This window comes from Rhinoderma darwinii, chromosome 1 (assembly GCF_050947455.1).
Source record: "Rhinoderma darwinii isolate aRhiDar2 chromosome 1, aRhiDar2.hap1, whole genome shotgun sequence".
Classification (NCBI taxonomy): Eukaryota; Metazoa; Chordata; class Amphibia; order Anura; family Rhinodermatidae; genus Rhinoderma; species Rhinoderma darwinii.
In genome coordinates this window covers 194171236-194195039 of record NC_134687.1, presented here as the reverse complement: position 1 = coordinate 194195039, position 23804 = coordinate 194171236, and the positions used below count along the sequence as shown (strand labels likewise).

At 44.9% G+C, this 23804-nt stretch overlaps 1 protein-coding gene across 1 annotated transcript in view; it reads right to left on the bottom strand.

Moving 5' to 3' along the window:
- Nucleotides 1–692: 692 nt before the first annotated feature.
- The window catches only part of LOC142738053 (uncharacterized), an 86815-nt gene continuing 63703 nt past the window's right edge, over nt 693–23804 (bottom strand). The window contains exon 2 of the mRNA XM_075849740.1: nt 693–1508. Within this exon, the coding sequence (XP_075705855.1) occupies nt 693–1508 (816 nt within the window). The remainder of the gene's footprint in view (nt 1509–23804) is intronic.

Genomic DNA, 23804 nt, shown 5'->3' with positions numbered 1-23804 from the left:
CCCCCCGCCACAGCGAAACAGGCCTTGACCTCCTTAAGCCTGTGAGTTCCGCCACACCACCACCGCCCTTTCAATTCCTTCTGCTAGTGCCAGGCTCCACAAATCAATCCCAACCTCGGTCAGATGCACCCCATCACTCCTCCAGTAGTTCCCTACTCCTGACTCCAAATCCCTGTGCCGCACACAAATGCCCCCATTCTTGGCCACAAAACGGGACACCGCCCGATTTACTTTAATGCGAGCCTTATTGACCCTCTCCACCAACCTAGCCAGCCGCCAATGCTTCCTTGGAACAATGTCAGACCAAACAATCACTAGTCCGGGATAAGAAACCCACAAACACAACATATCATGTTTGATATCCCGCACCAACTCCCGAAAGGGGCGAACCCCCAAATCATTTCCCCCCACGTGCAATACCAGGACTTCCGGAACCCTATCCAGCCGAGAGTATGTCTGAAACTCTGCTAACACCCGGCTCCACAACATACCTCTAAATCCCAGCCAATGCAAAACCGCGTCCTGCCGCGGAATGCGCAGCTGGCGGCCGTCAGCACGGACGTCCGCCCTCAAAGCCCCCCAATGCACGTAAGAGTGGCCCAACAACCACACAAGACACGGAAGCTGATCTGAAATGGAAAAGAAAATTAAATACAAGCACACACACTTTTAACACCCAATAACAACATGACTCATAACAAATGAGGGCGCACGTAGGACCTAAACCTGTTGGACTCCCAACGGCCAATGCGCCGCACCCCCTCGTCGTCCAACCCCCAGCGCCCCGCCTCGGTTGCTGCGCCAATCCTAAAGGAGTGAGATGAGTAAGGGCCCGCAGCGACACCGACTGCCGCCAAGCATTTTTTAAATACTGCGCCAAATTGATATCTGGACAAAAATGACCCATCCTCGTGACGTAGCAACGGCAACTCGGGCGACCCCACATGTGGTTTAAAAGCACGCATACAAGCGACCGGACACATCGCCGATCCCGGGTGGGAAAACAAAACTATGCTCTTTCCTTTGCCCATTTGGTCAGTTTTTGACCGCCGCAACCATACCTCGAGTCTATCCCCATATAGACCCACCTCCTCCAGTTTCAACCCCCCTGCCTGCTTGGTACTAGGTGAAACCAGCTCGCCAATTCTAAGTGCACCAAAAAACGCTAAGGAAAATGCTAACTGAAACAACTCAACCTCGGACGAAGAACGACAAACAGACACTAGCGATACGCCCAAAGAAACGAGGAGAGCAAAAGACACGGGCCATCTACAATCTGCTTCGACCCTACCTCGACGCAGACCCTTTAAAGCTTGTCCTACTAAAAATTCCTTAGACACATCCCGAAAGCCCCGCAACTTAAAACCAAAAGCCAATGCAGAAACGAAACGATTGACCTTCGCCAACGAAAACCCCGCCTCCCAGGCGTCCCCCAACCAATACAAAAGTGCCACCAACCTGTCTTGATCCGTGCTGATGTTACCCAACTCTCTTACCCACTCCTCCCACTGCTTCCAACAAGCAGAATAAGCACTCCATGTTGTACGTGCCAATGACCTTTCCACCAATCGCTCTACGGGACCGAAACCAGATCCCAGAGATGTTCCGGACAAGCCAAACCGAGACGCTCCGCTCCCGGTGCCAATTGACGAAATCGATCCCACTGCGAGCGAGAAAGAGCATCAGCGATACAATTCCGTACACCCGGCACATGCACCGCCACCACCCACGCATTCAAAGACAAACACACCAAAACTAAATGTCGCAACAACTGAACTACCGGAGGAGAGGATGCAGTGATGTTATTAATGGCCAGCACCACCCCCATGTTGTCGCAGTAAAAACGGACCTTCTTATCCCTGAGCCTGTCCCCCCAAATGGTTGCCGCAACAACGATAGGGAACAGCTCGAGCAGGGCCAGATTCCGCGTGAGTCCACTGGACACCCAGCTAGCCGGCCAGTTACCTGCACACCAAGGACCACCCCCGTACGCACCAAACCCACCTGCCCCAGCCGCAAAAAATTTTAAGTCACTTGTATCCTGCGCTGGAGCCATCCATAGAGAGCGACCATTATACTGACCAAGAAAATCATCCCAAACCTGCAGATCAGCCCGATGCTCTTCCCTGAGCCGCACAAAGTGATGTGTCGCACGAACCCCCGCCGTCGCTGCCGCCAAACGTCTACTAAAAACCCTCCCCATCGGCATAATCCGGCAAGCGAAATTCAACTTCCCCAGCAGAGACTGGAGATCGCGCAACGTCATCTTCTTCAACCTACAAGCCCGCCGTACCTCCTGACTCAATGACCCTAGCTTATCCGCAGGAAGTCGACACTCCATTGCCACTGAATCAATTTCAATTCCTAAAAAACAAATGGTAGATACCGGGCCCTCAGTTTTTTTTGGCGCCAAGGGGATCACAAAATCCTTCGCAACCTTCTGCAATGAATGAAGCAAATTACCGCAAATAGGCGAACCCCCCGGGCCGACGCACAAAAAATCATCCAGGTAATGTATCAAAGAGTCGACCCCGGCTATGCCCTTCGTCCCCCATTCCACGAAGCTACTAAATGCCTCGAAATACGCGCAAGAAAGGGAACACCCCATCGGAAGACACCTATCCACATAAAAAGCCCCATTCCAAAAACAACCCAACAACCGTTGGCTCTCTGCATTAAACCGGCAACAACCGGAAAGCCGCCTCAATGTCGGTTTTTGCTAACAGCGCGCTGAGCCCCGCAGCGCGAACTAGCCCCACCGCCTTGTCGAATGATGTGTATACTACTGAGCACAACTCATGATCAATCCCATCATTCACCGACGAGCCCTTGGGAAAAGATAAATGCTGAATTAAACGAAATTTTTGGGGCTCTCGCTTTGGCACAATACCCAATGGGGACACCACTAAATCCTTTATTGGCGGATCAACAAAAGGCCCCGCCATGCGACCCAACGAAACTTCTTTAAACAGTTTTTCCGACACGATCTCGGCATGCAAGTAAGCCGACTTAAGATTGCGCCGCGTCGCCGGAACCTCATAAGAAGGCGGAGGAATAATGAAACCAACATGAAAACCTTCATAAATTAACTTGGCCGCAACCCTATCTGGATATTCATTTAGATACGGGACCATCCTTTCCACCCTCACCGGCGACAACCCCTTGACCAGCCGAGGAGGACTGGTTCCCTGACCGCTTGTTCCGCATACATTTGGCAGCCCCGTGGGATGAACCATTACATTCTGAACACACGTGCTTGAACTTACACGTGGCCCCGAACTTACACTGGCCATCATTAAATTGCCAGCAGAATCCCAGTTTTGCCCCTGAACCTTGCCCGGCCTGGCTAAACTGACCTCCTTGGCCAATGCTCCCGGGAAAGGACTGCTTCACCGGAGCCGTCACCCTCAACCAAAGCGCAATATCCTTCTGGTCCCACCGAATCGCCGGCCGAACCTCCTTTCGCTGTCGGAATTGCTCATCGTACCTTAACCACGCCTGACCCCCGTATGCCCTATGAGCCTCTCCGATGGCATCAAAATAGCAAAATAACGCTGAGCAATTTTCAGGCGCCTTCTCTCCGATCACACTGGCTAAAATGGCAAACGCTTGCGACCAATTGACGAACGTCTGCGGGATAAGCCTATACCGCCGACGTTCCTCTTCCTCCTTCTTACTCTCGTCCCGCTTGCCTTTATCCAAATTGAATTTTGCAAGCGGCAGAAGAGAGAAAATCTCCACATACTCGTCCTTCCAGATCCGCTCGCGGACCTCCTGTTTTAGGTGTGCCCCTAACGGACCCTCGAAGCATACATACACCTCGCCACAAGCACGATCGTGAAGCCGCACCCGATCACCATCTTTTTGCGCCTCGGTCTGCACGGAAACCGCGACCGCCTCCTTAGACGCCACCAACCCTTCCACAACCCTGGGACGCGACTGTAACAATCCAACCTCACGGGGACCTTCCCAAACTACCGCCGGGGACCCCGCCGTAACTACAGGCACCGCAGCCCTATCTAAGCACCCGACCAACTCCCGCAAGCAACCCACTAAATCAGCTCAGCCAACGCCGTCACGCCCGACCGCGCCGCTATCGGCAGCCGATGCCACGCTTGCTGCCCCCCCCCAACACCCGACATAAAAATCGCTGGATACGGCAAAGAAGGAGTTACGCACTCACCGGGCTGCCCAGGCACTGTGTTCCCGTCAGCCGGACAATCCTGACCTCGCCGAAAATCGTCCAATTCGCCATCCTCCAGATCCTCTCTCGCTGACGACTGGCCATCCCACCGACATCTCCTACACGGGGACAACGACGTGCTGACAGATGGGCCGGCCACCTGCCGCCCGACCGCAGGGACCCAGACTTCCGACCGGACCTGTTGCCTCGTCGCCGCTGATGATCTAGGCGTCCTTCTTGAAGGTCTCGAGGAAGCCTGCCCCCTGGCCGGAACATCACCATGCGGGGCGGCCGTAGGCTGTTCTCTGGATCTTGCATCCGATGGAGGAGGGGTGACAGGGTTGACTGCGACCCCCTGTGTACCGCCGGACCTCGTCGCGGCTGGGGATTCCTGCCAGGACGCAGGGCCTGGGAAGAGGCGGCCCTCCCAGCTGCCTGGCCTGCAGCGTCCTTTGAAGGGCTCCCCCTGCGACGCCGTGTCCGCGGGACCACCTCCGGGCTGAGGCGTTCTGGAGGGCGGGACCGCCGGGAGCGACAGGGAGACCCGGCCTGAGCCACCGTCGCCCCTGACGACGCTCTCTGCTTCATGCGAGCAGGAGTACGGGTTGCCAACTCCCCCCCCGCCGCCACAGTACTAGCACTAGGGAGGGGGCCGGGGGAGGGGAGCCTGTCTCCCTGAGCAACTGACGCTGAGCGCCGGGCCTGGCGTGGAGGTGAATCAGCCTCCGGGATCCTGGACAGTGCAGCCACGGTCTCCTCTAACCACCCGGGACCGTGGAATGCAGCTGCCGCATTCAGCTGTTCAAGCATGCCGACCTCCGACATGGCAGGTAAGCACGGAGCGGGGCAGCAGAGGGAGCTTATAACTTTGTGTGTTCTTCCTCCCGCTGCTTCCGGCTCAATGCCGAAAACAGCGGGAAGACTGGTAACGTCCCCTGACTCCTCCCTACCCCTCTTCTACCTCCCCCTGCTACCCCCTCCATCTCCCTCTTGATTAACCCTTTCCCTACTAGGTCCTGTCATGGAGGCTTCCCTCTGAAGCCCTGCGTTCTGCGTCCAGCCTCTTCTTTATAGTTTTTGCTGTTTTGTGTGGAGAATGTAACCATTTTGATACTGTACATATTCCTTTTATCACTTGGTAAAAAACATATTTTTGTCTACCCTTTGAATTTGTAATTGACTTAGGTCTTTTTCATGTCATATATATATATATTTGGTAGAAAAGAGCAGCACTTCACAGTAGAGTAGCGGGTGCTATGCGAACCTGACTTTGATCCAAACGGTCCTATAGATACACACAAAATGATCGCAGCACTCCAAAAATTGGTTTCAAATAAAATATTGTTTATTGTTCCACGTCCAAAAAACAATCTACATTTCAGTCCTCTCGCAGGACCTTTGTCAAGCTAAAGTGATCTGTGCAAAGCAGGGTTTTATACCCATGTGTGATAGTTACATAATCAACAGTGATCAATGACGAAACATACAAATTCAGGTCAACATTTGGCTAATAAAAAATACAAAATATGTGAAACAATGTATATCGTTGTTACATATATATTGGATCCAATGTGTAATAGAAAAAGCGATAAAAACAGTATAGTATATTAATTGATTAAATATCGATAACCATACATATTCAAGAGGAGGAGGAGTTTAGAGCCACTCACCAATCGCCAAACCATGGACACATGTTAAAAATAACTTTACTAATGATTATCTATAATGTTTCGGCGTCTTCAACAATCAACAGCGCATGCGTGACAGAACGTCATGCAAAGCAAAGGGCGTGCGCAAATCAAAAGACAGCGTCTCCCATTGCCATGGTCAACATCTAGGAAAGCCATCTTTTTTTCAGCCGTACTACCTATGTAATGTGTGTGTATACATGTATACAGTTAGGTCCAGAATTATTTGGACAGTGACACAAGTTTTGGTATTTTAGCTGTGTACCAAAACATATTGAATATACAGTTATATAATTAATATGGGCTTAAAGTGCAGTCTCTCTGCATTAATTTGAGGGTATTCACATCCTAATTTGAGGAAGGGTTTAGGAATTACAGCTCTTTAATATGTAGCTGCCTCTTTTTCAAGGGATGAAAGGTAATTGGACAGTTATATTAAAAGCTATTTAATGGGCTATTCCCTCGTTAATCCACCAGCAATTAAGCAGGTCTGGAGTTGATTCCAGGTGTGCATTTGCATTTGGAAGCTGTTCCTGTGAACCCACAACTTGAGGTCAAAGGACCTCTCAATGCAAGTGAAACCGACCATCGTTAGGCTGAAAAAAATTGAAGAAATCCATCATAGAGATAGCACAAATGTTAGGAGTGGCCAAATCAACAGTTTGGTACATTCTTGAAAAAAAAGAGCGCACTGGTGATCTCAAGACACTCCAAAAGGCCTGGAAGTCCACGGAAGACAACAGTGGTGGATGATCACAGAACACTTTCCATGATGAAGAAAAACCCCTTCACCACATCTACCCAAGTGAAGAACACTCTCCTAGAAGTAGGTGTATCAGTATTTAAGTCTACCATAAACAGAAGACTACATGAGAGCAGATACAGAGGGTTCCCCACAAGGTGCAAACCATTAATCAGCTTTAAAAATAGAAAGGCCAGTTTAGACTTTGCCAAAAAAACATCTAAAGAAGCCAGCCCAGTTCTGGAAGAGCATTCTTTGGACAGATGAAACTAATATCAACCTGTACCAGAATGGTGGGAGGAAGAAAGTATGGAGAATGCTTGGAACGGCTCATGATCCAAAGCACACCACATCCTCTTTAAAACATGGTGGGGGCAGTGTGATGGCATGGGCATGCATGGCTGCCAAAGGCACTGGGTCACTAGTATTTATTGATGATGTGACTGAAGACAGAAGCAGCCGGATGAATTCTGAAGTATTCAGGGATATACTTTCTGCTCATATTCAACCAAATGCAGGACGAGTTGTAGTTTTTTGTAGCACCATTTATTTTGCTATATAATTTACTAGGAAACGGGAAAAAAAATATTTGTGGGGTAGAAAATGAAAAAAACAGCAATTCCTCCATGGATTTTTGCGCACCGTCTTTACGGAATTCACTGTGCAATTAAAACATTATGGTAACTTTATTCTGTGGGTCAATACGATTACGGTGATACCAAATATATATAGTTTTTTCTATATTTTACTACTTTTACAAGTAAAACCTAAGTGTAAAAAATCAAATTTTTACAATTTATATACATGCAACGTTTTGATCACTTGTTATTTAATTGTTTGTGTGAGATTAGGTGACCAAAAAATAGAGATATTGGCGTTTACAATTTTTTTTTTTACGGCGTTCACCGTGCGGGTTAAATAATGGTATATTGTAATAGTTCAGACTTTTACAGACGCAGTGATACCAATTATGTCTTTTTTTTTTTTTTTACTATGCTCTAGGGGGAAAAGTTTTTTTTTTTTCACTTTTAATTTGACTTTTTTTTTTTTACATAAAAAAAAAACTTTATTTAATTTTTACTTTTTTTATTAGTCCCCCTAGGGGACTTCAACCAGCGATCGTCAGATCGCTTGCACGATATACTGCAATACTAATGTATTGCAGTATATCGTGATTCTGACAGGCATCTATTAAAGAGGCTCTGTCACCAGATTTTCAAACCCCTATCTCATATTACAGCAGATCGGCGCTGCAATGTAGATTACAGTAACGTTTTTTTTTTTCAAAAACTAGCATTTTTGGCCAAGTTATGAGCATTTTTATATTTATGCAAATGCACCTTTCTTAAGTACAACTGGGCATGTTTAAAGTTAAGTACAAGTGGACGTGTATTGTGTGTGTACATCTGGGTGTTTTTAATTGTTTTACTAGCTGGGCGTTGTGAATGGAAGTGTATGATGCTGACGAATCAACAGCTTCGTCAACACCCAGCTTCTGGCAGTTCACAGACACACAGCGTGTTCTCCAGAGATCACGCTGTGACGTCACTTCCTGCCCCAGGTCCTGCATCGTGTCGGAAGAGCGAGGACACATCGGCACCAGGCGACAGAGGTTACAAACGCTGATGCTGCTGCAGAATCAACTGTAGCCTCTGTCGCCTGGTGCCGATGTGTCCTCGCTCATCCGACACGATGCAGGACCTGGGGCAGGAAGTGACGTCACAGCGTGATCTTTCGAGAACACGCTGTGTGTCTGTGCACTGCCAGAAGCTGGGTGTTAACGAAGAGAAGTGGATGATTCGTCAGCATCATACACTTCTATTCACAACGCCCAGCTAGTAAAACAAGTAAAAACGCCCAGATGTACACACACAATACACGCCCACTTGTACTTAAATTTAAACACGCCCAGTTGTACTTAAGAAAGGCTCATTTGCATAAATATAAAAATGCTCATAACTTGGCCAAAAATGCTTGTTTTTGAAAAAAAAAAAAGTTACTGTAATCTACATTGCAGCGCCGATCTGCTGCAATACGAGATAGGGATTTGACAGAGCCTCTTTAAGCCCTGCTGGAGGCAGCGTTTAATAGGAGCACAAAGATGGTGGACCTGGGGGCCTTCATTAGGTCCCCAGGCAGATATAGCACCCATTGCCCCCCTGCGATTGGGTTGCGGGGGGGGGGGGTGCGATGAGCTGTTAGAGGGGGTCGCCCCCCTCTTTCTAACGATTTAAATGCTGCGGTCGCTATTGACCGCAGCATTTGACGAGTTAAACGTGCGGGATCGCGTTACTCTGAAGTGTCGTCTGTAACAAACAGCCGACACCGGCATCGTATGGAGCGGGTTCACTCCGTGAGCCCATTCCATACTTCCCCTACCCGACTTTGGCTTTTGTATACGTCAAATTTCGGGAAGGGGTTAAGACAAAACTTAAGGCAGAAAATCCCACAAACAAGCAACAACTGAAGACAGCTGCAGTAAAGGCCTGGCAAAGCATCACAAAGGAGGAAACCCAGCGTTTGGTGATGTCCATGGGTTCAAGACTGCAGGCAGTCATTGTCTGCAAAGGATTCTCTACAGAGTATTAAAAAAAACCATTTTATTTATGGTAATGTTAATTTGTCAAATAACTTTTGAGCCCCTGAAATGAGGAGGCTGTGTAAAAAAATGGTTGCAATTCCTAAACGTTTCACAGGATATATTTGTTCAACCCCTTGAATTAAACCTGAAAGTCTACACTTCAATTGCATCTCAATTGTTTCATTTCAAATCCAATGTGGTGGCATGCAGAGCCCAAATCATGAAGATTGTGTCAGTGTCCAAATAATTCTGGACCTAACTGTATATGTGTGTATATACTTATATATAATGTGTATACAGGCCCTGCCTTAGGGGTGTGCGACTGTGCCATTGCACAGGGCACATCACTCACGCAGGTGGAAGGGGGCGCTGCGCTGGCTCCCTTCCCCTGCTCATCAGCTGGGACGGGCCGCCTATGGCCAGCGGCGCTGCTAGCGGCTGCTGTGGCTGCTACAGCGGTTGCGACGCCACTATAGCAAAGCAGGGAGGTATCTTCCGGCTCTGATATCTACTAGCGCCACTGTAGCTCCCTGAAGGAGCGGAATCCCCGTGTGACCGGGGATTCCGCTCCTGGACGAAGTGCTTCATGTCTCTGTCCATATATGGACAGTGACATCAGGAGCAACTCTAAGGGTATGGGCACACACACTAATTACGTCCGTAATTGACGGACGTATTTCGGCCGCAAGTACCGGACCGAACTCAGTGCAGGGAGCCGGGCTCCTAGCATCATAGTTATGTACGATGCTAGGAGTCCCTGCCTCGCTGAAGGACAACTGTCCCGTACTGTAATCATGTTTACAGTACGGGACAGTTGTCCTGCAGCGAGGCAGGGACTCCTAGCATCGTACATAAGTATGATGCTAGGAGCCCGGCTCCCTGCACTGTGTTCGGTCCACTACTTGCGGACGAAATACGTCCGTCAATTACGGACGTAATTAGTGTGTGTGCACATACCCTCAGGCTGGGTTCACACGACCTATTTTCAGGAGTAAACGAGGCGTTTTACGCCTCGAATTACGCCTGAAAACACGGCTCCAATACGTCGGCAAACATCTGCCCATTAATTTCAATGGGTTTGCCGATGTACTGTGCCGACGACCTGTAATTTTACGCGTCGCTGTCAAAAGACGGTGCGTAAAATAACAGCCTCGTCAAAGAAGTGCAGGACACTTCTTGGGACGTAATTTGAGCCGTTTTTCATTGACTTCAATGAAGAACAGTTCCAAATGACGTCTGTAATGGACGCCTTGCAAAACGCGACTACGAACAATTACGTCGGAAATTCAGGAGCTGTTTTCTCCTGTAAACAGCTCCGTAATTTCAGCTGTAATTGACGTTATCGTGTGCACATACCCTTAAAGAGGAAGGAATCCCAGTCCACAGCGTTGCTGACTACAAAAACTAAAAAGAAGCAGCACCACCTTTAATAGTGCGAGGTGCAAATCCTCGCCAGACACCCGACCTGTGTCATAAATAGCATAGCTAAAAATCCAGACACGAGGCAGCACTCCAATGTTAGTGAAAAAAGAAAGGATCTGTTTATTTCACCAAACACGATATTTCCGTCCAACTCAATGGGGCCTTTTTGAATTATTAAATTTTTTTCTTAAAAAATAATATAAAAATAAAAAGTCCTCTGGCCTCTCTATAGTAAATATTAATAGCACTGCATATAAATCACCTGACATGATCAGGTGGAAAAAAAATGTGTCTATAGCAAAATTTTACATGAATAAAAAGTAGTAAAAAAGAACATTCAGTGTGGTCAACTACATTACCCTATGGCCTGGAGACTGGACAAGCCCTTGCTGAAATGTGCATGTCCAGTCCCAGGCCACAGGGTAATAAGTAATTGAGTAGAGTACTTACTGTACTTAGTAAGATAGTGTGACAAGACATTTAGGACCTTGGCACTTGGTATAGAGGTATAAAGTGCAGTCACATTACACATTAACCTTGTAAAGTTCTGGTCCCAAATAAAATGTGTAATTATCTTCAGTTTTTATTCACTGTTCTTGAGGAACCCTGATATTCTGCATACTAATGGTTGCATTAAATCATCCAACCATAAACAAAATCTCTCTGTAAGGCCTTACGCACACGGCCGTGCCCATAATAAAAGGCCGCGATTGCGAGCACGGCCAGCCACCAATGGCCCGTATAAGGTATGTCATGTCCTATCTACGGCCCGGACACCTTCCCGTAAATTAAAGAAGTGAATGGGCCTGTAATTGCGGACCGTAATTGCGGTCCGCAATTACGGACGATTTTTGTGGTCGTATGCATGGAGCCTTAGGGATCCTGTTCCTGAAATTATCGGCCGTAAATAAGGAGGAAAATATATTTTGTGTGTTTTAGACGATGCATAAAAGTTTGTACATACCAGAAAATTAACCAAAATTGTTTAAACACAACAAAAATTTGAACAGCACATTCCAACAAAATGATACAAAACGTGTATGCTGGTGCAAGAACACCTGTGACTGCAAATATACAGCAGAAAAAGAAATGGCGACAGCACACTGCGAACACCAATGTCACCTAAGCCACTAAATATAAATAAATATATAATAAATACTGCTAAATCTACTTACAAATTAGTGCACATTTTGATCAAAAAGTGTTTGCCCACCTGCCACGACAAAGCGACCTCTGTAAGGTGGGGATATATATGTAGGCTTAGTCCCAGTTCTGGGTGTATGTGCAGAGTAGGTCCCCACCTTACAGAGGTCGCCTTGTCGTGGCAGGTGGGCAAACACTTTTTGATCAAAATGTGCACTAAGAACCTCCCTATTTGTAAGTAGATTTAGCAGTAATGCATATTTATCTATATTTAGTGGCTTAGGTGGCATTAGTGTTCGCAGTGTGCTGTCGCCATTTCTTTTTCTGCCAAAATTGTTTAGTGAGAATGCCTAAACACACACCCACCTATAGAATGTAAGATAAAAATGTTTTAACCTGCTACGTAGGATCAGATGTTAATTTGCAATACGAAGTGAAGTCATGAAGCATTCTTTTTATCTCCCCTTCATATGGCAGTTTGCTTAACCCCTTAATACCGAAGGTGTTTTAAACCTTAGTGACCAGAGCAATTTTCGCAGTTTTGCTATTCACAGATGTAACGCAGTATAGCTCTGTATATGTTTTATGTATCGATGTGAATTTTGCACTGTTTTCTTGGCACATGTAGTGCTTCCTTTTTGTGGTATATATGTATCGGTAACATTTATGTTGAGAAAGTAGAAAAGGGAGGAAACCTCCAGCTCACCGGTTCTGCGTCTCAAGACACCTCGCTCGGATCCCCGCGAAGGCCCACGGTAAGTAATGCAGAAAAGGAAAAGAGGTGATCCAGCGCTGTGTGAAGTTAAAAGGGATACTCTGTTCCAACTTTTATTAGCAAGAAAAAGATTAAAAATAGAGCAGAGACGCAGTCTCAAGGTGAAGAGTAGTGCGGGTTAGTACCCGAGCCTACGCGTTTCGAACACGTGCAGTGTTCTTATTCATGGCAAAGAATGTGAGAGCCCTATGTGTCTGTCTCATTTATATGCATCGTTGGTGATTGGAACGGGTTAGTAATTGGGCGTCGGTGATTGATAAAGGTCATTGGCAGAGGAGTGGCCCCATATGATACGAACGTGAGTATGGTTTGTTGATATTATCTAATAAGTATGGAATTATGTTGATAATAATTTGTCCAAAATAGGGGAAAATATGAATAGAGTAGATGCTCGGACTGTCACTGATAAATTCATGTTAGAACAAATGTAATATCCAATTATGTGGTCTTTCACCAACGAAGCAAAGAAAGCGCACAGGAACACATAGCCATGAAAACACTCTTTCATATACAACAAACGATTTTAACACAAAAGAAAAGACAAAAAGCAAAACATAGAAATAGAAAAAACAGACTGTAATGCAGAGCTTAATTATATAGTTCCTCCAGGTATATATCTGATATCTGATTTAAGAAGTGTGGAGTACGCGTGATTATATGTATAACAGTAGAATGCAATGCATTGTCTGTAAAGTTAAAACAGAAAGGAAAGACACTTTCTGATATAAAAAAGAACACGAGATCGAAGACTCACCTATCATCTAAACGGCAGATATAAAATATTGTCATAATTTTAATGCACTATATTTCAAAACAATTTATCTATGATATGTGCATAATGATGACACTTGTATTATGATTATGCAAGGAAGGAACGGGTTTACTGTTGAAAATCAAAAGCGGTGCAGCATAAGGGGTTTATGTTATAAGTCTAGTCCCTCATGTGTAACAACTTTGTTTTATCAAATAGAGGTATTCAAACCAAGAAGAACTTCCACGGAGCAAGATTTGGGGCCAGAACCAGGACAGAAGTCGCTACATCTGAATAGTGAGTCAAATTATGTTATGCGTTATTATGTGTACTACCGGTACATCTTGTGATTTACTTATGTTTAATAATTTGTAGAGTACCTATTTATGTGTCCCTAAAGGTAACTTGTGCCTGGCACACAATAGGTCTAGATGAATTAAGATAAGAATATGGAATTAATATATTATGAACTCTTTATTATTCCAAATATAGTTAATATCTCCGCTTATTTTTATTTTTATTTGAGAAAACATATTTTAAGTTGATCATATTTGTTGTAAAGAGAAAACTATATATAGAATTTAGTAATGAAACATCAATTCTTTTTTGAGGTTTAAACCGAGTGGGAATCGTGTTTCCAGATTATAAATCCAGAATGCCTCTCTGGTTAATAGGAGATGTTTGAGATCTCCTCCTCTAATGGTCCCCCTAATTTTCTCAATTGCATAGGTGCAAAAAGAGTTAATGCACCTGTTATGACAGGTGATGAAATGTCTGGCTGCGTTGGAAATGTTGACAATAGCTGGATTCCTTATATACCCTAGGTGCTCCAAAATGTGAGTTTTGAATTTCCTAGTTGTGCAACCAATGTATTTTAAATTGCAGCTAGTGCATTCTATGATATAAACTATGTATTGACTATTACAATTTATATAGGATTTGATTGGAAAATTTGTAGTTCCTGTAGAATTAGAGAATTGTTTTGTAACTTTGGAAAAGGTGCACACCTTGCAAGGATGGGTACCACATTTGAAATAACCTTTATGTAGTAACCATGTTGGTTTTGTATTATTTGATGTTAAAAGTGAGGGAGACTCTGTAGTTAGAGGTCTCCGTGACACCACTCTGCAACCGTTCTCTAAAGCCTTTTCCAATTTAGTATCCTCATAAAGAAGAGGAATATATTTGAGGACCATACTTTTAATGATGTTGAATTGATTGCTGAATTGCAAAACTAGAGTGGGTATATTGGAATTTGGAATATGAGGTGTATATATTTTGTTGTCATTTTCAATGGACAAAAGGGAGTCCCTATTTTTAGATCGGACTATTGTTTTGGCCCTTTCCAATGTCCATCTCTTATATCCACGTTCCTTTAACCTTTGACATATATTGGACTCTTCTTTAGTGAAGCCTGTCATTAGGCTACAGTTTCTCTTAGCCCGTGTCAGCTCCCCTACCGGTATTGCAGAAATGGTATGTTTAGGATGGCAACTAGCAGCGTGCAAGATGGTATTACCGGAAATAGGTTTATGGAAAATTTCTGAACATATTTTATCCCCCGTTTTGGATGTTAACTTGAGATCAAGAAAATTAATCGTAGTGGAATCATAATTATGGGTGAATCTGAGATTCAGATCATTGTTGTTCAAAAACATCAGAAAAGTTTGTATGGCAGACACATCGCCCTCCCATATGAACAGGAGGTCATCAATGTATCTGCCATACCAGTGTATGGATTTTGCACTGGGATTGCTGGTGGAAAATAAAAAAATGCTCTTCCCACCATGCCATGACCAGGTTGGCCATGGAAGGGGAGAACTTGGCCCCCATGGACACCCCTCTTTTTTGCAGTGCCCCTGTAGAGAACACCATACAGCCCCCCGTAGAGAACGCCATACAGCCCCCTTGCGATAACGCCATACATCCCCCTGTAGATAACGCCATACATCCCCCTGTAGATAACGCCATACAGCCCCCCTGTAGATAACGCCATACAGCCCCCTGTAGATAACGCCATACAGCCCCTGTAGATAACGCCATACAGCCCCCTCTGTAGATAACTCCATACAGCCCCCTCTGTAGAGAACACAATACAGCCCCCCCTGTAGATAACGCCATACAGCCCCCTTTGTAGATATCTACAGAGGGGGCTGTATGGTGTTATCTACAAAGGGGGCTGTATGGCGTTATCTACAAAGGGGGCTGTATGGCGTTCTCTACAGAGGGGGCTGTATGGTGTTCTCTACAGTGGGGGCTGTATGGTGTTATCTACAGAGGGGGCTGTATGGCGTCCTCTACAGTCGGGGCTGTATGGCGTTCTCTACAGTGGGGGCTGTATGGCGCTAATGCCATACAGCCCCCCTGTAGAGCACGCCATACAGCCACCCCCTGTAGGGAATGCCATACACCCCCCCCTGTATGGAACGCCATACAGCCCCCCCTGTAGGGAACGCCATACAGCCCCCCTGTAGGGAACGCCATACAGCGCCCCCCTGTAGGGAACGCCATACAGCCCCCCTGTAGGGAACGCCATACAGCCTCCCCTGTAGGGAACGCCATACAGCGTCCCCCCTCCCCAAAAAATGCGACCGAAAGTCCCCCGAAGTTCTCCATGACTAACCTCTGACTTCCGGCGTCTGCGCAGCTCAATAAAAATGAAAGGAGCGCTGGTCACGCATGCGCACAAGCGCGACCGGCGCTCCATTAATTTCTACGGAGCTGCCGACACAGACCCCGGAAGTCTGAGGTTTGTGATGGAGAACTTCAGGCAACTTTCAGTCCCCCGTTCTCCCTATCGCTGCCAGCGATCACACATTTAACAACCAGAATGTCTCACAGGTATGGTAATTTGGCTAGGTATCACCCACAGAGCGGTGTAAAATACCTCCAAAAATGTCACTATAAACTAGCGAAAACTCCGAAATTACATTGAAACCAAGAGAAAAAGGAGTCGTGAACTATAAGTATACAAAAAAAATAATTTTATTGTTACATACAAAATATAAAAACACAAATACACATCGAGGTATTAAAACTGAGAGTAAGTGCGTGGATCAATTGTCAAAAACCCTCCACACGGGTATGCTATAAGTACTAAACGTCAAAGGTACTGTTTGTTATGGGTACATTGGGGAAAGGTAGCACAATGCTGTCCCATACAGACGATGCTGATTCACTGAAACAGCACTTGTGCTATCCCACCACCAATTGACACATGCATATCAAAATAGGAAGAAATGACATCTACAGGGTAATGACAGGGGAGTTACGTCTAACTCCTCTATTGCATGGTCCCAGAAATAGGGCAAGGAAAAAAGGGGGTTAACCCAAATGTAGCCCGATGTAAAGAGGAACCAAGGTCCGCATAAGAGAAACCAAGGGAATGATTAAATAAGAGCTTACCCATGGAGGTATTTAGAAGTAGAATGATCCACCTGGTATTGAGGCACCCCGTTTCGCAAGTGTCGCTTCCTTAGGGGGTGTGAACTGCTGTGTGTCTCGTCCGTATATATAGCCCTTACTGCTATTTGTGAGTGTAATCCGGTGTATCCATTTCCTAGGTCCACGGCGCAGTATAAATGTCCTGCTCATATTCATCTAGGGGTATAGTGAGTATTTTTAATAGGCGTAAAGAAATAAAAAATAATTTTTTCCAGAAAATACAGTATTGCTGCATTTTTACAGTGAAACATTATCCAATAAGCAACCCTCCCTTTTGGTTCTCCCCACAAAAAGTGTGAAAGTAAATGAGTTAATAATGTGGGCAATATCACGGTCTTTGCCTTCATAGATTCTAAAGGCAGATGTGTAGCCTGTACCGCTCTCACAGAGCTTGTAGATTTTAATCCCATATTTTGCTCTCTTTGAGGGGATGTACTGGCGGAATGAGAGCCTGCCTTTGTAACTCATCAGCGATTCGTCCACCGCTAGTTTTTTTTCGGGGTTGTACATCGGAATAAATAACTCCTCCAAAATTTTTATCAGGGGCCTTATTTTGTACAGGCGGTTATGGCCTGGATCACTACGGGGGGGCCTGGTGATTGTCGTTAAAATGAAGGGAGCGCATAGCATCTCATATCTGCTTCTGGTCATAACGGCTGGAAAAACAGGTGTGGCATGTGTAGGGCTTGTTGCCCAATATGACCGGATTGAGGGCTTTTTCACTAACCCCATGTTGAGGATGAGCCCCAAAAATGTTTAAGTTCGCCAGTATTTGTGGGGTGCCACTCCTTTGCATAGGAGGACGTTGGCTTTTCAGCAAAGAATTGGCGAGCATGCAGATTGGTTTAGGTTAACAACCAGCTCCAATAGTTCATCTGTAATGAATATTTTTTTAAAAATCGAGAGCTGTAAAATTTTCCACAATAATATTTATCCCTGGTGTGGCAATATATTCTGGGATATTAGGGGAAAATGACTCTGTGGGTACCCACTCAATATATTCTGGGGGAATAGAGTGGGCCTTGTTTTGTGGTACTTCTGCGACATGCCCTGTGCTTGTGGACTCTGCAGCGATACTTGAATTGCAGAAAGCGTATCACTGTCGTCGCTATCACTGGTAGAATACATTTCTACCTCGGACGCGGTTTCTGTATCGCTTTCATCAGAGTCAGAAATTAACATGGCGTATGCCTCTTCCACCGTGAACCTTTTATGGGCCATTGTAATTACACACACGTACAAAAAAAGACTGTAACCAGACGCACACGCAGACAAATTTTATTATTTTTTCTTAACTTTTTTTTTTTCACAGACAAAAATACACGTATGTCACAAAAGCACGCTCCACAAAAAACTGATGTCGAACAAACACGTAGAATATAAAACTTTTTATTTTACATATATTTTTTTTTTACACAAATAAAATACACAGACGTCACACACGTACGCTACACAAAAACCCTAGGCTAAACCTAGACTAAACCTAGGCTAACCTTAGACTAACTCTAGAATAGAACCTAGAATAACCCTAGACTAACCCTAAGGGCACGTTCACACGTGGCGGAATTGCTGTGGAATTCCGCTGTGGACAGTCCGCAGTGGAATTCTCCAGTGGCCGTTTTTTACAGTTGTTTCAATAAATTTTTAGGCAAGTTAGTTCAGACATTGCGGAAAACTCCGCTGCGGACCATAGGCTGCGGTGCAGAATTTTCCCTCCGCAGCATGCACTGTCTTGTGTCGGAGAAGAAGTGGAATTTCACTGTGGATTTCAGTCTTTGCAATGCAAAAACTGAAATCCGTGGCTATTCCGCTGTCTTTTCTGTAACGTCTGAAGTTTCTGTCAAATATGCAAATGTTGGTGCAGATTCGTTGCGTAATTGCCCCAAATCTGCACCAACATTTGCAGCGGAAAAACTCTGCCACGTGTGAACGTGCCCTAAGGATAACCCTATCCTAGGTATACAATTGAAGTTTATATATTAGATTTATTGTAATTTTGTGTCTTTGGTGTCACAGTAAAATTCTCTCTCTGTCTCTTCTCATACAGAGAGTGTGAGGAGAGACAGAGAGACAGGTAGGAGAAACACTTAGTTTTTCATTTTGTGATCACTGTGGATGGTTCTCACAGTGATCACATGAACGGAGACCACTGTTATTGGTCTCCGATCATCACTCTGAAGCCTTGGCTGTTGCTAACAGCCTTGGCTTCAGAGGCAGATTACCCGATGACTGGGAAAACCTCTCCGATGCGACTCCCTCCCAAACCACTCTGATGCGGCACTTGCTATTGAGTGCCGCAGCTGAGGGGTTAAAACTGATCGGAGACCACTACTAGTGGTCTCCGATCGTTGCCCTGAAGCCCGAGGCTGTTACTAACAGCCCGGTCTTCAAGAGATCCCAGCACGATGGCAGAAAAGTTCTTCTGAAGTGCCGACGTGAAAAGACGATACTTCAGAAGAACTACCCTAAATGACCGAAGTAAAAACACTATACGCCGGTCGTTAAGGGGTTAAAAGAACCATTGGACTGCTCTTATCAGCTGCATGGATGATGATGTAAGGGTTATTATGAAGTTGTTTTAGAGCTAATATTTCTCTTTTGCTGAGGTTAAAATATTACTATCTTCTTGTTGATGTAGGATTCAAATCCCGTTCTACTGCCTTTTGGACTGCATTCATTGCCAGAGCCCTTGATTGAGTAGGGTCGAAATAAGGGTTAGGGTATGTTCACACGACAGCGTCCGTAACGGCTGAAATTACGGGGATGTTTCCGCCTGAAAACATCCCCGTAATTTCAGCCATAACGGCATGTGCAGGCGCTTGAACGCCGCGTCCATTACGGACGTAATTAGCGTTGCTATTCATTGGAGTCAATGAATAATGGCTCCAATTACGGGCAAAGAAGTGACAGGTCACTTCTTTGACGCGGGCGTCTATTTACGCGCCGTCATTTGACAGTGGCGCATAAATATACGCCTCGTGTGAACAGACAAACGTCTGCCCATTGCTTTCAATGGGCAGATGTTTGTCAACGCTATCGAGGCGCTATTTTCGGACGTAATTTGGGGCAAAAACGCCCGAATTATGTCCGTAATTAGTGCGTGTGAACATACCCTTAGGAATTCTCTCTGTTTGCGATGGTATTTAGAGGGCTTGATTCAATCTCATTATACTTTTATAAACTCATAAGATGTTGAACGACCGTTTGTTCATCGATTCTAAAGAATCTAAAAATGTCCCCCAATTTCTTTTTTAAAATTTGATTAGTGTAGGTGGCATCTTCTTCATACAAGTAAAGGCCCTTTTACATGGGCCAATTATCGGGAAAACGAGCACTCACAAAATGCTCTTTCCAGTTCATTACCCTGTGTAAACAGGGCAACAATCAGCCGATGAATGAGAAAACGCTCGTTCATCGGCTTATCGTATCGTTTATACAACACAAAATATTATCTAGAATAAATACTCAGCAGCTCAAAACGACCTAATGAATCCACAAAGTCAGTCCAATAATCCCGATTGTATCCTTCTCCTAAACGTCTTGAAGTAAGGTAAAGATGCATTATTACTGGTGTAGAAGATGTCAGTGAATGCTGGGCTCAGTAGTTCTACAGATGTCTCCAGGTCTATCTGATGTTACCATAAGCCTACTAAGAAGGAGACAACAGATAGAGTAGCACAGCCAGTAATTTGCAAAACAACACAAGGTTTATTGTACTTACAAACAAACTTTTAAAATTAGCATATAAAAACGTGGCACGCCAAGTCAGCCCTGACCCTACGTTTTTCAATGGTGACGAATCCGGTGCCAATGGTTTCCATTTCTCTCCGTTGGGCAAGGGTTCCGTATTTTTGACTGAATTAATACTGTAGTCGACTACGGTATTGATTCCACCAAAACGACGGAACCCTTGCACAACTGAGACAAACGGAAAGCATTGGCACCGAATCTGTCACCATTGAAATCAGTGGTGATAGAAATGTGTCAGTCAGGGCTCCGTTTCGACGGAAAGCTCAGACGGAACGTCGTAATGGAGAACTGACACAGATGTGAACATAGCCTAAAAGAGTTCTATAGGACAACTCTGAACTTAGCCTGCCCCGACCTTTTTTAAACTGTGCGTAATACAACGATAGATATATAATTGTTTAGTTACATTTATATCTGTATTTCTACTTTTACAAATATTATCATTGTCGGCAGCACGACTGCCGACATGGTCGAAATTTATGAGGACGAGCAATCGTAGTAACAAGCGCTCGTCCCGATACACAGCTCCTTGTGAAAGAGCTGTCTCGTTGATTGGTGCTAGTTTACACGGCCCACGTCGGACCGTGTAAGAGGACCCTTAGTTTTATTTGAAAAGTCTCTCTGGATCGTTAGGTGACAAACAAGTTTGTTCACATCTCTTAGGATCTGATGTAATCAAATTTGCATGCTGGTACAAAGTTTAGACCTTTTAACAATTGTTAGTACGGTTGGAAAATGACACTGTATGTCCATCAAGTTCAACTAAGGGATTGGTTCATGTGTCAAAACAGGTGCTGATACATTCAAAACACTATAAAATTGTGTGGTTTGTTGGGTTGATTGCGTTTGCGTGAGGAGTACGATCTCGTTTTGTATATGTTTGCGTCCTGCCCTGTGTGTTCATTTTTTGATGTTCTTGTAGAGGACTGAAACTCTTGGCTTGAGCTGATTGTTCGAATATTCAACTAATCTCACTCACATGCTGCTGAACATTTTCCGCATTGATATCAGAGTATGATCCGGATGTTCACAGCGGATTTCACCCTTTTTTAATGTAGAAGGGGTAAAATCCGCGGTAAATCGGAACACATACTGATTTTACTTCGGATTTGCTGCAGAAAAATCTGCAAGAAATCCGAAGCGTACCCACACACGTAGCGAATTTGTTGTGGATTTTCCACAGCGTTTCTGCGGTATTTCTGCAGGAAATTCTGCACGTTTTCTGCGGATTTCACCCAGTGTACATTCAGAACATAATGATTATGCTGTGGATTTAAAAATCTGCAGCATGCTTTGAATTCCGTGTGGAAAATATTCAGCAGCACGTGGATGAGATTTTTTAAATCTCATCCACTTGCCTGCAACAGTCTTCTGCTGCAGATTGGCCCCCTGCACAAGTATGGATTTTTGTGCAGAAATGTTGCAAAAATGCTGCAGAAACGCTGTGGATATGCTGCGGAAAATCTGCAACAAATCTGGTACGTGTGTGGGTACCCTTTCCCCCTGCAAATCTGTATAGAAAATCTCCAACAACTTTGCTTAGTATTTTCATCTCCACGTACCAAAATCCATACGCTTTTTTATTTTTCCATCAATGTTTCCATATATGTTTTTTTGTGCGACAATATTTTTTTAATAGCACTGTTTTGGGGTACATATAATGTATAACTTTTGTTAACTATTTGGGGGGAGGTATGAAAATAATAGCAATTTCGCCATTGTTTTATGGATTTTGTTTTTACAGAGTTCACCGTGCAGTATATATAAATAACATAACTTTATTCTGTTGTCGGTCTGATAGCGGCGATACCAAATGTATATAGTGTTTTTTTATGTTATTAGTATTTTGCCCAATAAATACACTTACTTAAATTTATTTCTTGTGTCGTTGCATTCCAAACCCCCTAACATTTTTGTTTTTCTGCCAAAGGAGTTCTATGAGGACTGTTTTTTTTTTATCACTTTTTATTCAATTTTTGGGAGGTGGGATGGTGAAAAATAGCGTGTTTGGCATTGTTTTTTAGTCTTTTGATTTGACGGCGTGTGATACAAAAAATGTTAATTTTATTATATGGGCGATTCTAAATGTGGCGATACCAAATATGTATCGTATTTTTCGGACTATAAGACGCACCTGACCATAAGACGCACCCAGGTTTTAGACAACAGAAAATAGGAAAAAAATGATTTGTTAAAAAATAATTTATTCTGTTTCACCACATTCTGAGAGCCATCAATTTTTTTTATATTTTACACCCCTGAAAATTTATCTAACGTTTTTTTTTTTTGCACATTTTATTAGTTCCCCTAGGGGACTTGAACCAGCGGCCACTTGGTTGCATGTGGCGTTGCTGAAACAGCGTAACTCGCTGACCTACGCTGTTTCCCTAACTCCCATAGTAGTGAATGGCAGTTACGGAAGCAGCGTAGCATGCGAGCTACGCTCTTTCCGTAACTACTGTTCAGTTCTATGGGAGTTACAGAAACAGTGTAGCTCAGCGAGTTACGCTGTTTCAGTAACTCCACGTGTAATCAAGTGGCCGGGAGAGCACAGAAAGCTAGAACGGGGTTTAGGGGGCCCCGTTCTAGAGATAGGTGCGGGTCCCAGAGGTGGGACCTGCATCTATCTGACATTTATGACATATCCTGTGGATATGTCATAAATGTCCTTGATAAAAAAAAAATATATAAATGCCGTGGTCGCTATTGACCGCGGCATTTAACTAGTTAAAGGGGTTTGCCATAAAACACATGTAGCCCCTATCCACAGGATAGGGGCTACATGTGAGATGTCTAGGGGTCCGACCGCTGGGACCCCCAGCGATAAGGAGAACAGGGGACCGAAAGTCACCCAAAGCGCTACATGAGAAGCCTGAACTTCCGGGTTCTGTGTCCGGCTTATCTGTTCCGCAGCTCCATAGAGATCAATGGAGAGACGCTCACGGACACAGAATGCGGAAGTCAAAGCTTCTCATGCAGCGCTCTTGGTAACTTTCGGTCCCCGTTCTCCTTATCGATCGCACGTGTATCCCCTATCCTGTGGATAGGGGGATACATGTGTTTTATGGCGCAACCCCTTTAAACGTCCAGGAACAGCGAAATTGCTGTTCCTGGCCATCAGAGCAGCGTGTCCGAGTAAAACACAGCTGACACCTGCAGTGTGTGGAGCAGACTCAGCACGTGAGCCCACTCCATACATCATCCCCCGCTCCATGATGTGCCGGCACGTCATGGGTCGGGAAGGGGTTAAGTAATGAAGCGGTCAGGGGGCCCGGCGATGCCGGGTCCCTTGACTGCGGACTATAAGACGCAGGAAGGTTTTACA